Source organism: Moschus berezovskii, chromosome 6, assembly GCF_049115385.1.
Source record: "Moschus berezovskii isolate FMDL1 chromosome 6, NW_MosBer_1.0, whole genome shotgun sequence".
Taxonomy (NCBI): domain Eukaryota; kingdom Metazoa; phylum Chordata; class Mammalia; order Artiodactyla; family Moschidae; genus Moschus; species Moschus berezovskii.
This window is the reverse complement of record NC_142465.1, coordinates 89,244,548-89,263,353: the sequence shown is the minus strand read 5'-3', so window position 1 is coordinate 89,263,353 and position 18,806 is coordinate 89,244,548. Positions and strand designations below refer to the sequence as shown.

The 18,806-nt window shown below is 41.5% G+C and overlaps 1 protein-coding gene across 1 annotated transcript in view; it reads right to left on the bottom strand.

Annotated features, from left to right (window-relative positions):
- The window catches only part of LMNTD1 (lamin tail domain containing 1), a 112,635-nt gene extending 97,307 nt beyond the window's left edge, over window positions 1-15,328 (bottom strand). Inside the window, exon 1 of the mRNA XM_088837034.1 lies at window positions 15,261-15,328. Within this exon, the coding sequence (XP_088693160.1) occupies window positions 15,261-15,328 (68 nt within the window). The remainder of the gene's footprint in view (window positions 1-15,260) is intronic.
- Between the last annotated feature and the right edge of the window lie 3,478 nt (window positions 15,329-18,806).

Sequence of the window (18,806 nt, the reverse complement as noted above, 5' to 3'; positions counted from 1 at the left end):
ACTTACTCCTTGGAAGGAAAGTTATGACCAACCTAGATAGCATATTGAAAAGCAGAGACATTACTTTGCCAACCAAGGTCCGTCTAGTCAAGGCTATGGTTTTTCCTGTGGTCATGTATGGATGTGAGAGTTGGACTATGAAGAATTGATGCTTTTGAACTGTGGTGCTGGAGAAGACTCTTGAGAGTCCCTTGGACTGCAAGGAGATCCAACCAGTCCATTCTAAAGGAGATCAATCCTGGGTGTTCATTGCAAGGACTGATGCTAAAGCTGAAACTCCAAAGTTTGGCCACTTCATGCGACGAGTTGACTCACTGGAAAAGACTCTGATGCTGGGAGGGATTGGGGCAGGAGGAGAAGGGAACGACAGAGAATGAGATGGCTGGATGGCATCACCGACTCAATGGACATGAGTTTGAGTGAACTCCGGGAGTTGGTGATGGGCAGGGAGGCCTGGCGTGCTGTGATTCATGGGGTCTCAAAGAGTTGGACACGACTGAGCGACTGAACTGAACTGATAAAAAACTCAATGAGGGAGATAGAAAGTAAAAACAAACCTCTCTTTCTTTGACCTTTTGCCTGGGACCAGTTGCTTCTCTTCCAGAGACCCGTTAGGAAGTACCCTTGCATTCAGAAAATAGATTCTAAGAGCATAGGGCATTTGGGGGTCTGTGCTGGTCTCCCCATCCTGTCTTAATGGAGCCCATGTAGGAGACTGGGATTAGAGAGGAGATGCGGGAACCCATTCTCTAGTCCCAGTGGACTGACTCCTGCCTGCTGGTGCCATAGCTTCACTCCCTGAGAGGCTTCTTGCACTGTTCACCTTCCTGATTATTGGTGGTTGTCCTTTCCCACCTCACAGAGTAAAACAGGAAGCAGGTCATCCGTGCAAACACTTTACGTCACAGAGCACACCTTTGCATGTGTGTACACATACACACACACACAGACTGGGAAGATTAGCTGATCACTTTTACACTGCTGTGGACAAACCTCAATTCCTAAAACATGACGTTTCCTTAAATGGGAGTTAAATGCCACCAGAGAGGAGGAGGAAAAGTGGTCCCGGCACATGGAAGGGCAGGTGTAAGTGAAATGGTATAGTAGTGCCTTTGGGCAAGCAGATTTAGTTTGAGGACTTAGGTGCATCATGGTTAGGAAAGCAGTGACAGTGGTAGGTGAGATGATGCCCAACACAAACTACTCAACTCTGTAGTTTTTTTTTTTTTTTCCTTAGGAAAGCTCATGAAGATTGGTCACCAAATACAAATAGGATATGCTTTCAGTGTGACTTGAGATACTGATCATACAATGTATTACATGTATATGTGAATTGGTTTAATGCAAAACCATATAAACGAGAAAGTTGTTTAATATTCTAATGAAGACTCACTACCATTGGTGTAGACTAGAGCTAATTCAGACTATGCACCAATATTGAGCAGTTCCCCCAGCTGTCATTTGCTGAGTCAGTACTAAGGTTTTATGTGCAGCCTGTTATGACAACATGAAATCTTGGAATTCACTAGAGCAAAGTAATAAAAATGCTCTTCAAAGATTTGTCTCAGGAATATTTGCTAATCAAACTCACCTATAAGTCAATCAAGATCTACCCTTAGGCTTATTCAGTTCAGTTCAGTTCAGTCGCTCAGTCGTGTCCGACTCTCTGTGACCCCATGAATCACAGCACGCAAGGCCTCCCTGTCCATCACCAACTCTCGGAGTTCACTCAAACTCATGTCCACAGAGTCTGTGATGCCATCCAGCCATCTCATTCTCTGTCGTCCCCTTCTCCTCCCGCCCCCAACCTTTCCCAGCATTAGAGTCTTTTCCAGTGAGTCAACTCGTCGCATGAGGTGGCCAAAGTTAGCTCAATGAAATATCCAAATAAGTGAAACTGTTTTTGAGTTTGTTTGATATTTATAAATTATATGTGATATATAAGTTGACTCAAACTATAAAACTAAAATAAATTTTTCTTTTAAAGAAGCAACAATGATATATCTTAGTTTCAAAGCGTTTCCTCCTTAGGCTGTGAATTGTCTATGAAGTTGAAAGTATACATATACATGAAAGTGAAGTGAAAGTTTTAGTCACTCAGTTGTGTCCAACTCTTCATGATCCCCATGGAGTAGGTAATCATTCCCTTTTCTGGGAGATCGTACCAACCCAGAGATCAAATTGGGTCTCCCAAATTGCAGGCAGACTCTTTACCATTTGAGGCACCAGGAACTCCGTACATATGTATATGCATACATATATTTGGATATCCATATATATGGTATAGAATAGGTACTGTTCATCATCCATAGGTTCAATTCCTGGGTCAGGAAGATCCCCTGGAGAAGGAAATGGCAACCCACTCCAGTATTCTTGCCTTGAGAATCCCATGGTCAGAGGAGCCTGGTGGGCTACAGTCCATGGGGTGGCAAAGGGTCAGACACGACTGAGTGACTAACACTTAACCACTGAGATAAATTAAAGGCCCAACACTTTTTTCTCACCAAAATAGAAATTACTATTGTTTTACCCCTAAAGCATCTGGTTTTAAAACATCTGAATCCATTTTCTTTTAAAAATTATTTTAATATTCTTATTGTTATTTCATTTATTTTTATTTTTTGGCTGTGTTGTGCAGCATGTGGGCTCTTCATTCCCCAACCAGGGATGGAACCTGCGCCCCCTGCATCGGAAGGCAAAATCTTAACCACTGGCCCACCAGGGAAGTCCCCTTAATCCATTTTCAAGGGAGATATCTCTTTAGCTGATGAAATACGAGGAGCAACTAGTTAGTGTAGCTGATAAACCAACTGTCAAGATTGGTGATGTAATCATAGTTGTTTTATTTCTCTGGCCCTCTGAACCTGTTAGAACTAGGAAAGGTGATTCTGAGACAAAGAAATGTTGAATACCTCTAAGTCACGAAATTTAATAAAAAAAAATATTTGTTCCAAACTCTTTTGATTAAACTCTTTTTAATATTATCCTAGGAATTTACTTTCTAACATGGAAAATTGATGGATAGAAATAATTGATGTTAAAAGAGTTAAATCTAGGTTAGAAAATATATTTACTCATATATCCTAAAAACCTCTTTCCCTATTCTGCTTCTATCCCTCCTTGTCCATGTGAAAATATAAAAACCCTGGTATCATGGGGCCCATACCCAAGAAGTGTGAAATGTTTCCTTACTGAGGAATAAGAAGAGTATGTGAAAATACCTATGATTATGCTACCAATCTTGACAGCTGACTAACCAACAGAACTACCTAATTGCTCCTCATATTTCATCAGCAAAAGAGATGCCACCATTGGAAATGGATTCAGATTTTTAAAACTAGATGCTTTAGGGGTTAAAAAAATAGTTCCTGTTTTGACTAAGAAAAAGCTGTCCTGGCTCTCTAATTTATCCCTAGTACCTTAACAGCAGCCATATGATCAGCATAATCAGAACTGGCTTCTATATATGTTGTCATATGTGAAACGAATCAGCAGTTCAGGGTCAATGCATGTTACAGGATACTCGGGGCTGGTGTGCGGGGATGACCCAGAGGGAGGATAAAGGGAGGAGGGAGGTGAGAGGGGGGTTCAGGAGGGGGAACTCATGTACACCTGGGGCGAATTCATGTCAATGTATGGCAAAACCAACCAATATAATATTGTAAAATCAAAAAAAATATATATATATATATAAAAAAGAAAAAAAAAATAAAACCCTTGGAATTGCCTGCCTAAGTGATGACAGTGATCAATGTCTTTTGTTATGTTAATTAGGTGACTTTTGAATCCCATCTAAGGATGGGGGCTGGTTGCCAGGCAACCAACCAAGTAATTATCAGGTTAGAACTTTCATTTCTACCCCACAGACCTCTGGGTAGGTGGGAGGGGCTGGAGATTGAGTTCAATCACAATGGCCAATAATTTAATCAATTGTGTCTAGGCAATGAAGCCTCTATAAAAACCCAAAAGGTGAGAGTTTGCAAATACTTGCTCTTGCCTGTTTCCTCTATTAGACTGTAAGCTCTATAAGGGTAAGACTCTTTCTCTATTTTTTTTTTTTAAATCATATTTAATGGAGAAAACAGAAAACTTTTTCCTTAAGGTCAGATCTCCATAAAAGAAGGATGTCCACTCTTTCTATTTCTATTCAACATTGTCGAAGGGCAATCAGGCAAGCAAAAGAAATAAAATCAAAAGCAACCAAACCAGAAATGAAATAAAACTATCGCTTTTAGCAAATGACATGATCTTTTATGTGGAAAATCCTAAAGAATCTGCTAAAAAACTATTAGGATAAACAAGTTCAGCAAGGTTGCAGAATACAAATCAATATACAGAAGTCATTCTTATTTTTATATACTTTTATGAGCAATTAAAAATAAAATTAAGAAAAATTCCACTTACAATAGCATTAAAGAATAAAATACTTTAAAATACATGTAACAAAGGGCTTCCCTGGTAGCTCAGCTGGTAAAGAATCTGCCAACAATGCAGAAGACTCCTGGATCAGAAAGATCCCCTGGAGAAGGGATAGGCTACCCTCTCCAGTATTCATGGGATTCCCTGGTGGCTCAGATGGTAAAGAGTCCACCTGCATTGCAGGAGATCTGGGTTTGATCCTTGGGTTGGGAAGATCCCCTGGAGAAGGCCATGGCAACCCATTTTAGTGTTCTTGCCTGGAGAATCCCCATGGACAGAGGAGCCTATTGGGTTATAGTCCATGGGATCACAAAGATTCGGACATGACTGAGTGACTAAGCGACTAAGCACAGCACAGCACATGTAACAAAAGAAGTAGAAAACATACACCGTGAAAACTATAAAACATTGTTGAAAGAAATTAAATACAATGGAGTGGTGGCTGAGATGGCACAGGAGTGGCCGAGAGGAGCTACCCCGTGTCCAAGGTAAGGACCAGCCGTGAAGAGAGACTCCACGTCCAAGGTAAGAGAAACCCAAGTAAGATGTTCGGCACAGAGAGAGGGCATCAGAGGGCAGACAGACTGAAACCACAATCACAGATAACTAGCCACTCTGATCACCCGGACCACAGCCCTGTCTAACTCAATGAAACTAAGCCATGCCGTGTGGGGCCACCCAAGACAGACGGGCCATGGTGGAGAGGTCTGACAGAATGTGGTCCCCTGGAGAAGGGAATGGAAAACCACTTCAGTATTCTTGCTTTGAGAACCTCATGAACAGTATGAAAAGGCAAAAGATAGAACACTGAAAGATGAGCTCCCCAGATCGGTGGGTGCTCAGTATGCTACTGGAGATCAGTGGAGAAATAACTCCAGAAAGAATGAAGGGATGGAGCCAAAGCAAAAACAACACCCACTTATGAACGGGACTGGTGATAGGAGCAAGGTTGGATGCTATAAAGAGCAATATTGCATAGGAACCTGGAGTAGTAGGTACATGAATCAAGGCAAATTGGAGGTCAAACAGGAGATGGCAAGAGTGAATGTCGACATTCTAGGAATCAGTGAACTAAGATGGACTGGAATGGGTGAATTTAACTCAGATGACCACTATATCTACTACTGTGGGCAGGAATCCCTTAGAAGAAATGGAATAGCCATCATGGTCAACAAGAGTCCGAAATGCAGTACTTGGATGCAATCTCAAAAACGACAGAATGATCTCTGTTTGTTTCCAAGGCAAACCATTCAATATCATGGTAATCCAAGTCTATGCCCCGACCAGTAACGCTGAAGAAGCTGAAGTTGAACGGTTTTATGAAGACCTACAAAACCTTCTAGAACTAACCCCCAAAAAAGATGGGTTCCTCTGCCCATGGGATTTTCCGGGCAAGAGTACTGGAGTGGGGTGCCATTGCCTTCTCCGTCATTATAGAGAACCAGAATACAAAAGTAGGAAGTCAAGAAACACCTGGAGTAACAGGCAAATTTGGCCTTGGAGCACAGAATGAAGCAGGGCAAAGGCTAATAGACTTCTGCCAAGAGAACACACTGGTCATAGCAAACACCCTCTTCCAACAACACGAGAGAAGACTCTACACATGGACATCAAAAGATGGCCAACACCAAAATCAGATTGATTATATTCTTTGCAGCCAAAGATGGAAAAGCTCTATCCAGTCAGCAGAAACAAGACCAGGAGCTGACTGTGGCTCAGATCATGAACTCCTTATTGCCAAATTCAGACTGAAACTGAAGAAAGTGGGGAAAACCACTAGACCATTCAGATATGACCTAAATCAAATCCCGTATGACTATACAGTGGAAGTGAAAAATAGATTTAAGGGACTAGATCTGATAGAGTGCGTGATGAACTCTGGACAGAGGTTCGTGACATTGTACAGGAGACAGGGACCAAGACCATCCTCATGGAAAAGAAATGCAAGAAAGCAAAATGGCTGTCTGAGGAGGGCTTACAAATAGCTGAGAAAAGGAGAGAAGTGAAAAGCAAAGGAGAAAAGGAAAGATATAAGCATCTGAATGCAGAGTTTCAAAGAATAGCAAGGAGAGATAAGAAAGCCTTCCTCAGCGATCAATGTAAAGAAATAGAAGAAAACAATAGAATGGGAAAGACTAGAGATCTCTTCAAGAAAATTAGAGATACCAAGGGAACATTTCATGCAAAGATGGGCTCGATAAAGGACAGAAATGGTATGGACCTAACAGAAGCAGACAATATTAAGACGAGGTGGCAAGAATACACAGAAGAATTGTACAAAAAAGATCTTCACGACCCAGATAATCACGAAGGTGTGATCACTCACACTCACCTAAAGTCAGACATCCTGGAATGTGAAGTCAAGTGGGCCTTAGAGAGCATCACTACGAACAAAGCTAGTGGAGGTAATGGAATTCCAGTTGAGCTATTTCAAATCCTGAAAGATGATGCTGTGAAAGTGCTGCACTCTATATGCCAGCAAATTTGGAAAACTCAGCAGTGGCCACAGGACTGGAAAAGGTCAGTCTTATTCCAATCCCAAAGAAAGGCAATGCCAAAGAATGCTCAAACTACTGCACAATTGCACTCATCTCACACGCTAATAAAGTAATGCTCAAAATTCTCCAAGCCAGGCTTCAGCAATATGTGAACCGTGAACTTCCAGATGTTCAAGCTGGTTTTAGAAAAGGCACAGGAACCAGAGATCAAATTGCCAATATCTGCTGGATCATTGAAAAAGCAAGAGAGTTCCAGACAACCATCTATTTCTGCTTTATTGACTATGCCAAAGCCTTTGACTGTGTGGATCACAATAAACTGTGGAAAACTGTGAAAGAGATGGAAATACCAGACCACCTGACCTACTTCTTGAGAAAGCTGTATGCAGGTCAGGAAGCAATAGTTAGAACTGGACATGGAACAACAGACTGGTTCCAAATAGGAAAAGGCGTACGTCAAGGCTGTATATTGTCACCCTGCTCATTTAACTTATATGAAGAGTACATCATGAGGAACGCTGGTCTGGATGAAGCACAAACTGGAATCAGGATTGCCAGGAGAAATATCAATAACCCCAGATATGCAGATGACACCACCCTTATGGCAGAAAGTAAAGAAGAACTAAAGAGCCTCTCGATGAAAGTAAAAGAGGAGAATGAAAATGTTGGCTTAAGGCTCAACATTCAGAAAACTAAAATCATGGCATCTGGTCCCATTACTTCATGGCAAATAGATGGGGAAATAGTGGAAACAGTGGCTGACTTAGTTTTGGGGGGCTCCAAAATCACTGCAGATGGTGATTGTAGCCATGAAATTAAAAGACGCTTACTCCTTGGAAGGAAAGTTATGACCAACTTGGAGAACATATTAAAAAGCAGAGACATGTCAGCAAATGTCCATCTAGTCAAGGCTATGGTTTTTAGTGGTCATGTATGGATGTGAGAGTTGGAATATAAAGAAAGCTGAGTGCTGAAGAATTGATGCTTTTGAATTGTGGTGTTGGAGAAGACTCTTGAGAGTCCCCTGAACTGCAAGGAGATCCAACCAGTCCATCCTAAAGGAGATCAGTCCTGGGTATTCATTGGAGGGACTGTTGTTGAAGCTGAAACTCCAATACTTTGGCCACCTTATGCAAAGAGTTGACTCATTTGAAAAGACCCGAATGCTGGGAAAGATTGAGGGCAGTAGGAGAAGGGGAGGACAGAGGATGAGATGGTTGGATGGCATAACCGACTCAATGGACATGGGTTTGGATGGTGTCCAGGAGTTGGTGATGGAAAGGGAGGCCTGGTGTGCTGTGGTTCATGGGGTCACAAAGAGTCAGACACGACTGAGCTACTGAACTGAACTGAACAGTAAATAGAAAGACAATTTATGTTTAATGATTGAAAGGCTTAACACTGTCAAATGGCTTTACTTCTGTAACTGATCTATAAATTTAGTGAAATCTCTATCAGAATCCTACCAAACTTCTTTGTAGAAATTGACATGCTGATCCTAAAATTCACTTGGGAACCCAACAGACCCAGAATAACCAAAAAATATTTTATTAATATAAGATGAATGAAGTTGAAGGACTCACATGTCCTGATTTTAAAAACTTATCATAAAGCCACAGTGGTCAAGGCAGTTTGGTACTGGCATAAGGATGAGTATATAATAGGTCAATAATAGATTTGAGAGTCCAAAAATACACTCTCACATTTATGATCAACTGATTTGAGCGACTGAACTGAACTGAACTGAATGGGAGGGATTGGGGTGGGAGGAGAAGGGGACGACAGAGAATGAGATGGCTGGATGGCATCACCGACTCGATGGACATGAGTTTGAGTGAACTCTGGGAGTTGGTGATGGACAGGGAGGCCTGGCATGCTGTGATTCATGGGGTCGCAAAGAGTCAGACATGACTGAGCGACTGAACTGAACTGAACTGAAAACCATTCAAGTCCTTCCCTGTTATCTCAGTGGTAAAGAATCTGCCTGCCAATGCAGGAGACTGAGGTTTGATACCAGAGTCAGGGAGATCCCTTGGAGAAAGAAACAGCAACCCACTCCAGTATTCTTGCCTGGGAAATCGCAAGGACCGAGGAGCCTGGAGGGCTACAGTCCATAGGGTTGCAAAAGAGTCGACACAACTTAGCTACTAAACAACAAAACTATTCAATGAGGGAAAGAATAATTTTTTCAACAAATGGTAGTGGGACAACTGGACATGTACATGCAGCTGGACCCCTACTTCACACCACATACAAAAATTAGTTCAAACTGATCAAAAATCTAAATTTTAAGAGTTAAAACTATAGCACTCTTGGAAGAAAACCAAAGAGTAAATCTGCATGACTTTGAACTTGGAAACAAATTATTAGCTAGGATAAAAAAATATGAGCAACAAGAGGAGAAACAAATGGGAATTCAATAAAATGAAAAACTTGTGTACAACAAAGGGCATTACCAAGAAAATGATAAAATCCATAGAATGGCAGGAAATATCTGCAAATCATCCATCTGAGAAGGGACTGTCTAGACTATGTGAAAGAACTCTTACAACTCAATAGTAAAAAGATTAAAAAAAAAACTCATTAAAATACTGGCAAAGGATCTGAACAGGCATTTCCCCAAAGAATATACACCAGTGGCCAATGAACACATGAAATGATGCTTGACATAGTCATTAGGGAAATGCCAATCAATATCACTTGTCTAAAATGGCTATTATCAAAAAGACAGTAAGTGTTGGTGAGAATGTAGACAAATCAGAATTCTCAAACATGTGGCAGGAATGTAAAATGGTATAGCTTCTTTGGAATACAGTTTGGCAGTTGCTCAAAAAGTTAAGCATAGAGTTAAAATTAGACCCAGCAATTCCACTCAGTGTAAAAGCCTAAGAGAATGAAAGCATATGTTAACCCCAAAACTTGTACACAAATGTTCACCATATATCTATAGACACAGAAGCTAGGTTAGTGTTTGCCTTGGGCTGAGGAGAAAAGACATTATAGCTAAGGGGTGTGGAGATTCTTTTGAGAATGATTAAAATGTTCTAAAATTAATCATCAGGATTGTTGCACAACTCTATGAACATACTAAACACCATTAAATAGCACACTTTGAATGAGTGATGTATATAAATCAGCTCTGAATAAAGCTGTTATATAACAACAGTACAATAACAACTGAATACCCAGAGCTCTTAACACAGCCTAGTGGCTAACACAAAACATGACTGATAATGTTAAGGGAATGTTTTCAACATATTGACTTAGAATCCTCAAGCAATGCTTGTTAGATTCTCATTTTCATACCGAACCTGGAATATATCTTCTTTGCAATAATCTTCAAATTGAATGTATGTGGGTCAACCAAGGAGCAGATTCCTGCTTCAGCACTAGAAATACCTTTCAGAAGGTTTGGAACAAGGCTCAAAGACCTGCAGTTTTAATAATAGCTCTTCTAAAGTGCTATGCAAACACTGCTGCTACTGCTGCTAAGTCACTTCAGTCGTGTCCGACTCTGTGTGACCCCATAGACGGAAGCCCACCAGGCTTTCCCATCACTGGGATTCTCCAGGCAAGAACACTGGAGTGGGTTGCCATTTCCTTCTCCAATGCAAACACTACTTTAAAGAAATGCAGCATTATCCAAAGGCAGAGGCTTTGTTGTCTGGATAAGCTATTAAGAAGTTAGAATTATTTAAACTTCTTTTCTCCTTGGCACTGGGTCAAGGGACAGGCACAGAAAACCTTTTTATACCTGATCCACGTAGGTTGAAATACATCACATAGGTTAAAAAACATCAATCTTTATGCATACAAGAAATAATAAGTAGCTTAGTTGCCTGAAATTGGTGATCCACTTTAGTTTTTTGGCTTCTGCATGAACTAATGGATTCATTAAACATACGTAACACACACACACACACCCCCAGTCTAGCAAGGGAAAGGTGGAATGCTTAAAATTAAAATTTCATTGGTTCTTCGTAAATTATTTCTGAAAAGTAGAAAAATACTTCTCATAAAACCACATAGCTGAAAAAAATTTTTTATTAACTACAGTAGCATAAATTTGGTATTTAAATAAGTGAATGTTGCTGAAAATTTTTTTTTCTTAAATACAGTAACATAAAAGTAGTATTTAAATAAGTGAATGTGAAAGCCGCTTAGTCATGTGCAAGAATTCTCCAGGCCAAAATACTGAAGTGGGTAGCCTTTTCCTTCTCCAGGGATCTTCCCAACCCAGGGATTAAACTCAGGTCTCCCGTATTGCAGGCAGATTCTTTACCGGCTGAGCCACAAGGGAAGCATATAAGACTGCATCAATATTCCATAAGCACAGTTATGTGAGAAAGCATATCTGTATTTGATTGACATAATTATTTTATAGTACTTGTTATAGTATTTTAGAGTTAGATGATACTTCGAAATGAACTTGAAATGTATACTAATTCCACACCTGAAAAACTTTGGAACATAATATATAATGTAATTTAAATAATATAACAAATATTTTAAAATATCCTTGGCTCATATAGGAACACAGATCTATTTTTACCCTTTTTAATCCCTTTCTCCAATTTGTCACTGAGTTCTGTAAAGTTTGTGCCTTTGTTAGGAACGTGGCTCAGATGATAAAGAATCCCCCTGCAATTCAGGAGACCAGGGTTCAATCCCTGGGTTGGGAAGATCCCCTGAAGAAGGAAATGGCAACCCACTCCAGTATTCTTGCCTGGAGAATTACATGGACAGAAGAGCCTGGCAACCTACAGTCCGTGGGGTTGCAAAGAGTCAGACATGACTGAGCAACTAACACTTATAAAGTTTCATCCTTACTTTACAAGAATGTGCTCTAGATTTACTATATCTTTTTTATTCCCAGTGATTCAATGCAAATATTTTGCCCACATTAACTCAAACTTGGGTTAGTGAACCAATCTCTGCCGGCAGAGGAAGCAGCAATGCAGAGATCTGAGGCAGCAGCATGTCTGGCAAGGGGCTGTTGAGGCTGGGGCAGAGAGAACAGGCGGGAAAAGGGCTAGAGAGTGATGAGGGAGGCCAGATCCTCAGGGGCCGATCAGTTATTGAGCTGAGGACTGAGAGGATCTGACTTCTGTTTTTAAAAAGTCACTTTGGCTTCTGTATTGAAAATACCTTGAAGGTGAGCAAGAAGCAGAGAAATCAGGGGAGGTGATCAACGCCATCATCCAAAGAGAGCTGACAGGGCTGGGCACCACCATGTGCAATGAAGGTGAAGAGAAGGGTCAGGTTCTGGGTATATTCTGAAGGAAATGTTGGTGGAATTTGGTGGTAGATTAGAAGTGAGGAGTGAGAGGTGAGAAGACAAGATGACTTCAGGGATTTAGGAATTTAGCTACTAGTTTACGGATAGGGAGATGAATGATGCATAGATAGATGGATAGATAGATATTGGGTTGGCCAAAACATTCGTTTTGAAAACAAATCATGAGATGCTATGGAAAAACCCAAATGAACTCTTTGACCAATCCAACAGATAAGATAGACACAGACAGGATAAGTAGCCTATCTCATATATGTGACATAGTGATGATTTTTCTCACTTAAAGACTTACTGAAACAATTAGAAATTATTGGTGAGAGAGAGAGGCCAACTGGTTTACCCAAGATCACCCTGCTAAGTAGGGACAAATTCGGCCTTGAGTATGACTCAGTGGTTATACCGAGCCGATTCTCTTTGCCCTATAGCACCGTGGTTCCTGCACACATCTCCAGTTCTTGGTCAGCAAAAGTCATAACACAGTGCTTGGGATTTTGAGAATTCACAGATTTTACATAATTCGAGATATTTTATAGACCTAATTGGGAATGCAGTGTTTCAGTGGTATCAGCTCTAACTCTTCAGTTCCCACATTCTGCAAATGGATCTACATGGAATGCTTTGACAAAGAGTAAAGATATTTGCAATTTAAGGTCTGGTTTTCAAATGCAAAGAATAATTCATTAAAAAATACAAGAGACAGGGTTGAGATTATTTGGGGACTAGAAGGATAGAAAACTGTGGCATCGAAGTTGATTATATCATCATAGTTTCATTATCATTTGTTTTCTTTTGGCTCCTTAGAAAATGTATGTTTTCATTGTAGATGGGGATCTAATACTTATTCAGTAAAAAATATTTTTCTTTGGCTGTGGAATGTAAATTTGGTGTGAGAGATGAGTTCGAAAATATTATGCTTATATCAGATTTCCAAACTTTTTTGTATCAAAAGAAATACTAGCTGAAACACTTTCCAAGTAAAAGGGATTATACCTGCTGAAAGCACCACTGGCTCTCATTTAAATTGCTGAGTTTTTAAAAAAAGAGTCTGACCTTGAGGACAGCTGCCAGTTGGCATAGAACACAGTGAAGATGAGAAGAGAGACACCAGCCAAAGCCAACACCTGAGTCTACCAGTTGTGTCCTGCAGACTCTTTCACGTCTCCATAAAGCATTTGGGGTCTTGGATTTGAATAATCCTTTCAAAAGGCTCATTCTCAGCAAACTCCCTCCTAGTCTAGATTTGGCATTTTACAAAGCCTGGTAGAGTCCTTCGGTCCTGTTGTTAAGACTTGCAGAGCACTGTGGACTCACGGTGCAATCTTCAGCTGAATTTGGATATAGGAAATTAGCAATTACAAAGTGTTCTTTCTGCCAAAAATCACACGCTGTGGCCATTATTTTGCTCTGTGATGAAACAAGTCATTTTAATCCTTCGTAGTAGGTGGAACAATGATACTTGACCAACCAAAAGGGAAAATTCTTAACTCAAGGGAGATATTTTCAACTACCACATGTAGACTTGTGTACATAATAGGAAAAGTAATCTTTTTCTCACCAAGTAAAGCCTTTTAAAATGATCTTGAAGTGAAGTTTTGCAAAACCACCCCCACTTTAATGAGAGACTTTGTAAATTTGCCAAAGTTTAATACCATCCGATCACACAAAACTAGGTTTCCAACAGCCAAGTTGAAAAGATATGAAGCAATTACACAGGAAATTGTGTTTACTTGGACTTAACTATATAACCTCTTTACTTTTCTCCACTGGCACAGAAAGCATGGGCTGGAGCATGGTTGTTCACTTCATCCTGATGCACCGGCGATTGGTCTGATTGGTGAATCAAATAGTTCTACAGCTGATGAGAACTTAGGTATTACCTGGTGGAAATTTCCTATTTTATAAGAGTGAAGTTGCTCAGTTGTGTCTGACTCTTTGTGACCCCATGGACTGCAGCCCACCAGGCTCCTCCGTCCATGGGATTTTCTAGGTAAGAGTACTGGAGTGGGTTGCCATTTCCTTCTCCAGGGGTTCTTCTTGATGCAGGGATTGAACCTGGGTCTCCTGCATTGTGGGCAGACGCTTTACCATCTGAGCCACCAGGGAAGCCATTTTTTGGATGAGAAAATTAAGGTCCAGAGGATGAAGTCACTTGCCCACAGTTGTTCTAGTTGGTGACAATCAGGTCTGGAAGTTTTCTATTCCATTGTCTTGGTTAGAAGGAAATGCCCAGCATCCTATGTTATTTGGATATTTGTATGTCCCCTTCTGCTTTTAAGTCAAACCCAAACTATTTTGCCTTTCCCCCCTCATTTTGTTTTTTCCTTCTATCTGCTTTGTGATAGTGAAAATTCCCCATGGTGAGACTTCTACCTACTCAGTCCCTCAAGCCATAAATCAAGAGCCATCAACCCACCCCACTAGATCACCATCTTTTAAGCCATCTGCTTCCCAGACAGCTCTTAGATCTTGAGGTCACACTTAATCCTCACAACCATAGTCCCTATTATTCCTTACTGCAATACTGCAGTAGTCTGCAGTAGTTATTGCTCCCCTCTTGTTTCCAATATTTTGTTTCTCAGTGGCAAGAACTGCCAGTTGCCTGCACTTCCATTTTTTCTGCTACACTTCCCTGTTTACCTTGCAGTGGGTATGACCATGTGACTAAGTTCTGGCCAATGGGAGGTAAGTAGAAGAGTCATGTGACAGTTCCTGGGAATCTTCTTAAAAGGACTGTTGATGGACATACTTTGACTGCTTTTACTGTGTCCCTACTGAAGTTTGCTGCCTGAAATGTGGATACTGCCATCTTGGGCATTAGATTGGGACCACTCATGAGAACAGCAATGTAAGAAGACACTGAGTCTTTGACACCAGGGAGCCTTTGATGCCATATTAGACCTTGAACTGGGTCTCTGGACACGACTTTTATAAAAAGATTTTATTGGAGTACAGTTGATTTATAATGTTGTGTTTGTTTCCGGTGGACAAAGCTTTTTAAAGTAGTGTTATTTTGGGTTACTATCAATCAAGTCAACCCTAATACTCACCATACAGCTGACTTCTTAAATTCCACAAAATCTTGAAGGTAATATTCCTGAAACATGGATTTGATCATGTCCCATACTTACACCGGAGAAGGCAATGGCAAGCCACTCCAGTACTATTGCCTAGAAAATCCCATGGATGGAGGAGCCTGGTTGGCTGTAGTCCGTGGGGTCGCTAAGGGTCGGACACGACTGAGCAACTTCACTTTCACACATTGGAGAAGGAAATGGCAACCCACTCCAGTGTTCTTGCCTGGAGAATCCCAGGGACAGGGGAGCCTGGTGGGCTTCCGTCTATGGGGTCGCACAGAGTCGGACACGACTGAAGTGACTTAGCAGCAGCAGCAGCATACTTACACAGCCTCCCATACCTACTTTTTGTAAGGTAAAAACGACCCAGGCACCAGATGTATAGTATATCAGGCTTTAATAGTGAGGCGCTCCTGGGCGGGGTTCCTGGCCCCAAGCAAGTGAGGTTGAGGAAGTCCGCACCCGAACTAAGACAAGAGGCAGCTTATATAGCTTTACAGTAAGAAACAGCAAAAATTTTCCCGAATAAGGCAAGATTTGGAATGGTGGTCCCTCATAGGGCAGTTAGCTGGGGCAGGGCAAGACCGGGTGGGTTGCCCGATCTGCTAAGGTTGTGCTGACGCAGCGGAATAGTTCTTGCTGTTTCTGGGAAGGATGCTGTTTCTGGACAGGAGGTTAGGAGCGGGAGGTTAAGAGAGGGTTGATTTCTACCAGGAACCGATATATCAAGGACACTCCAGCAGTGGGGGATGGAATGAGGGAACAGAGCAAAATAGTCAGAATTCTGGCGGGAGGGGAAAGGCGGGGAGGAGGCGGAGAAACCAAAATGGCCACGGAGGTCTGACCTTACACTTTTAAAATGATAGACATTTAAGTTCAAAGACATTCTAAAAGATTTATGTTTTTACTCCCCTCCTCCATTTTTGTGTTTTTGACATCATATTTATCCTATCCCTTAACTATTTATTGTAGTTATAATTAATATATCTTTGCCTTTTAATCTTCATGCTAGCTTAAGTGATTGATCCACAACCTTTAGTATATATTTGCCTTTACTAGTGGGATTTTTCCTTTCCTATAAATTTTTTTACTTCATATTATAGCCTTTTCTTTTCTACTTAGACTTCCACTTTCAACACTTCTTGTAGTGTGGTGTAGTTTTGTTGAATTCTTTTAGTTTTTGCTTGTCTGAGAAGCTCCTTATCTCATCTTCAATTCTGAATGATAACCTTGCTGGGTAAAGTATCCTAGGTTGTAGGTTTTTCCCTTTGTACTTTAAATGTATCATGCCACTCCTTTCTGGCCTGCAATGTTTCTGTAGAAAAATTAGCTGACAGCATTATGGTGGTTCCCTTGTATGTGACCCTTTGTTTTTATCTTTCTGTCTTTTGTATTATCTCTTTGACAACTTTTGCTATTTTACTTTTATGCTGGTATAGGCTTTTTGGGATTCATCTTGTTGGGACACTCTCTGCTTCTTGTACCTGAAGGTATATTTCCTTCTTCAGGTATGGGAAATTTTCATCAAATATAATTTCTACCCTTTCTTTCTCTCTCCTCTAAGACCTCTACAGTGTGAATGTTAGTATACTTGATATTGTCCCTGAAATTGTCTTCATTTAAAAATTATTTTTTCCTTTTGTTTTTCTGTTTGGGTGATTTCCATTAGTCTTACCTTCCAAATCACTTATGCATTCTTTTGTAACCCTTAGTCTGCTATTAATTCCTTGTTTTTCATTTCAGTTATTGTATTTGTCAGCTCTGAGTGGATTGTTAATACCCTCTGGTTCCTTGTTAAAAATTCTGTGTTTATCTATTTTCTTCACAAGTTCAGTTATCATTCTTATTACTAATGCTTGGACCTCTTTATCTGGTAAATTATTTATCTTTGTTTTGTTAGTTTTTTTTATCCCCAGAGGTGTTTCTTCTTTCATTTGAAACAATTTCCTGTCTTATTTTGTTAACCTTGTCTGTATGCACATGCTCAGTTGCTTCAGTCATGTCAGACTCTTTGCGACCCTATGGACTGTAGCCTGCCAGGCTCCTCTGTCAATGGGATTCTCTAGGCAAGAATACTGGAGTGGGTTGCCATGCCCACCTCCAGGGGATCTTCCTGACCCAGGGATTGAACTCACATCTCCTGTATCTCCTGCATTGCAGGTGGATTCTTTAATGTTGAGCCACCGGGAAAACCTCTTGTCTCTATGAAATTGGATTAAATAGTTATCTATCCAGGCCTTGAATGAGTTTCCTCGTGTGGGAGTATCGTTATGCAGTCTTCGTGTGCCCAGTGACTTTGGTGGAGAGCTGGATCTGAAATGAGGATGAGCCCCGCCTTCCCTGAGGTGTGATGACAGCTATTACCTTGGTGGTAAGTGGGGCTGAAAATGGAGAGGCTGGAGCCAGAGCCATGTGTGATCTTGGGCTTCTCCTATGCTCAGCGGCTGTCACCATCCTATCTAGGCTGAGCTTGGGTCCTAAGATGCTAGATCAGAAGCCCCGAGGTTCTGGTCTGAGCTGGTTTTGTTCCCTCTAAATGTTCACTCTCCCATCTCCTGGCAATAGCACCTTCAACTCAGTGGGGAACAGTGCTAAAGTGGGCCAGAGTCAGACCCAGTGTCAGCCAGAGCACATACAGGAATGGTCCCAGGATGCCAGTCTGACCTGCAGACTGAGCCAGATCCACTGTCTCCGAGAGCACCAGCAATGGGCACCACACCCCACTCAGATGCAGAACTGGGTCCCAGCTGGCTTTGTCCCCTGATCCAAAGTATGCACTCTCTTTGGTACGGCAGCCTTCTCCCTGGTGAGGGTATGCACTGGAGCTAGAGGGGCTGGGGCATGCACTGGAGGGGTGGAGGGTGGGAACTGGCCAGAGCCCTGGGCAGTTTCAATTTGCTTCTCCCGCCTTGTGCAGGCAAGCAAACAAGTATGCACACACTCTTCATGAATGGAGCCTTGGTTTCCTACAGCCCTCCTGTAAGTCCCACTGGTTTTTAAACCAAATAAGGGGGCTCATTTTCCTGGTGTTGGATCCCATGGTGGGAGCCCCAATACGTGGTTTGGATCCCTCAATCCCTAGGGAGGATCTCTGAGCTTGTGTAATTCCCCTCCTCTTCTGTGTAGGCCCTGCCCTGGTGGTTGCTCCTTCCCTTCTTACCTGGCTCCGGGTAGATCTTTCTTTACAGTCTAAGTTGTACAACAGTCTTTCTGCCAGTCTCCAGTTTGTTTTCAGTGAGAACTGCTGCACATGTATGTTAGGGGAAACACACTGAAACTGCCCATTCTAGTCAGGCACCATAGTACCATTTGCATGAGTTATTTTATGACACAAGGTCCTGGTAAGGAATACGGAATTAATAGGCCACCACCAACCAGAAGAGTTTGGGAAAGGTCAAAAGAAGATGCCACATGTCCTATCATCTCCCAGAATCCTCACTAGCATCCATCTTGCTTGAGCAATGGGTGCATCACCGGGAAGAACCCTGAGTCAGAATGATTGGCCTAAGATACCCGGAA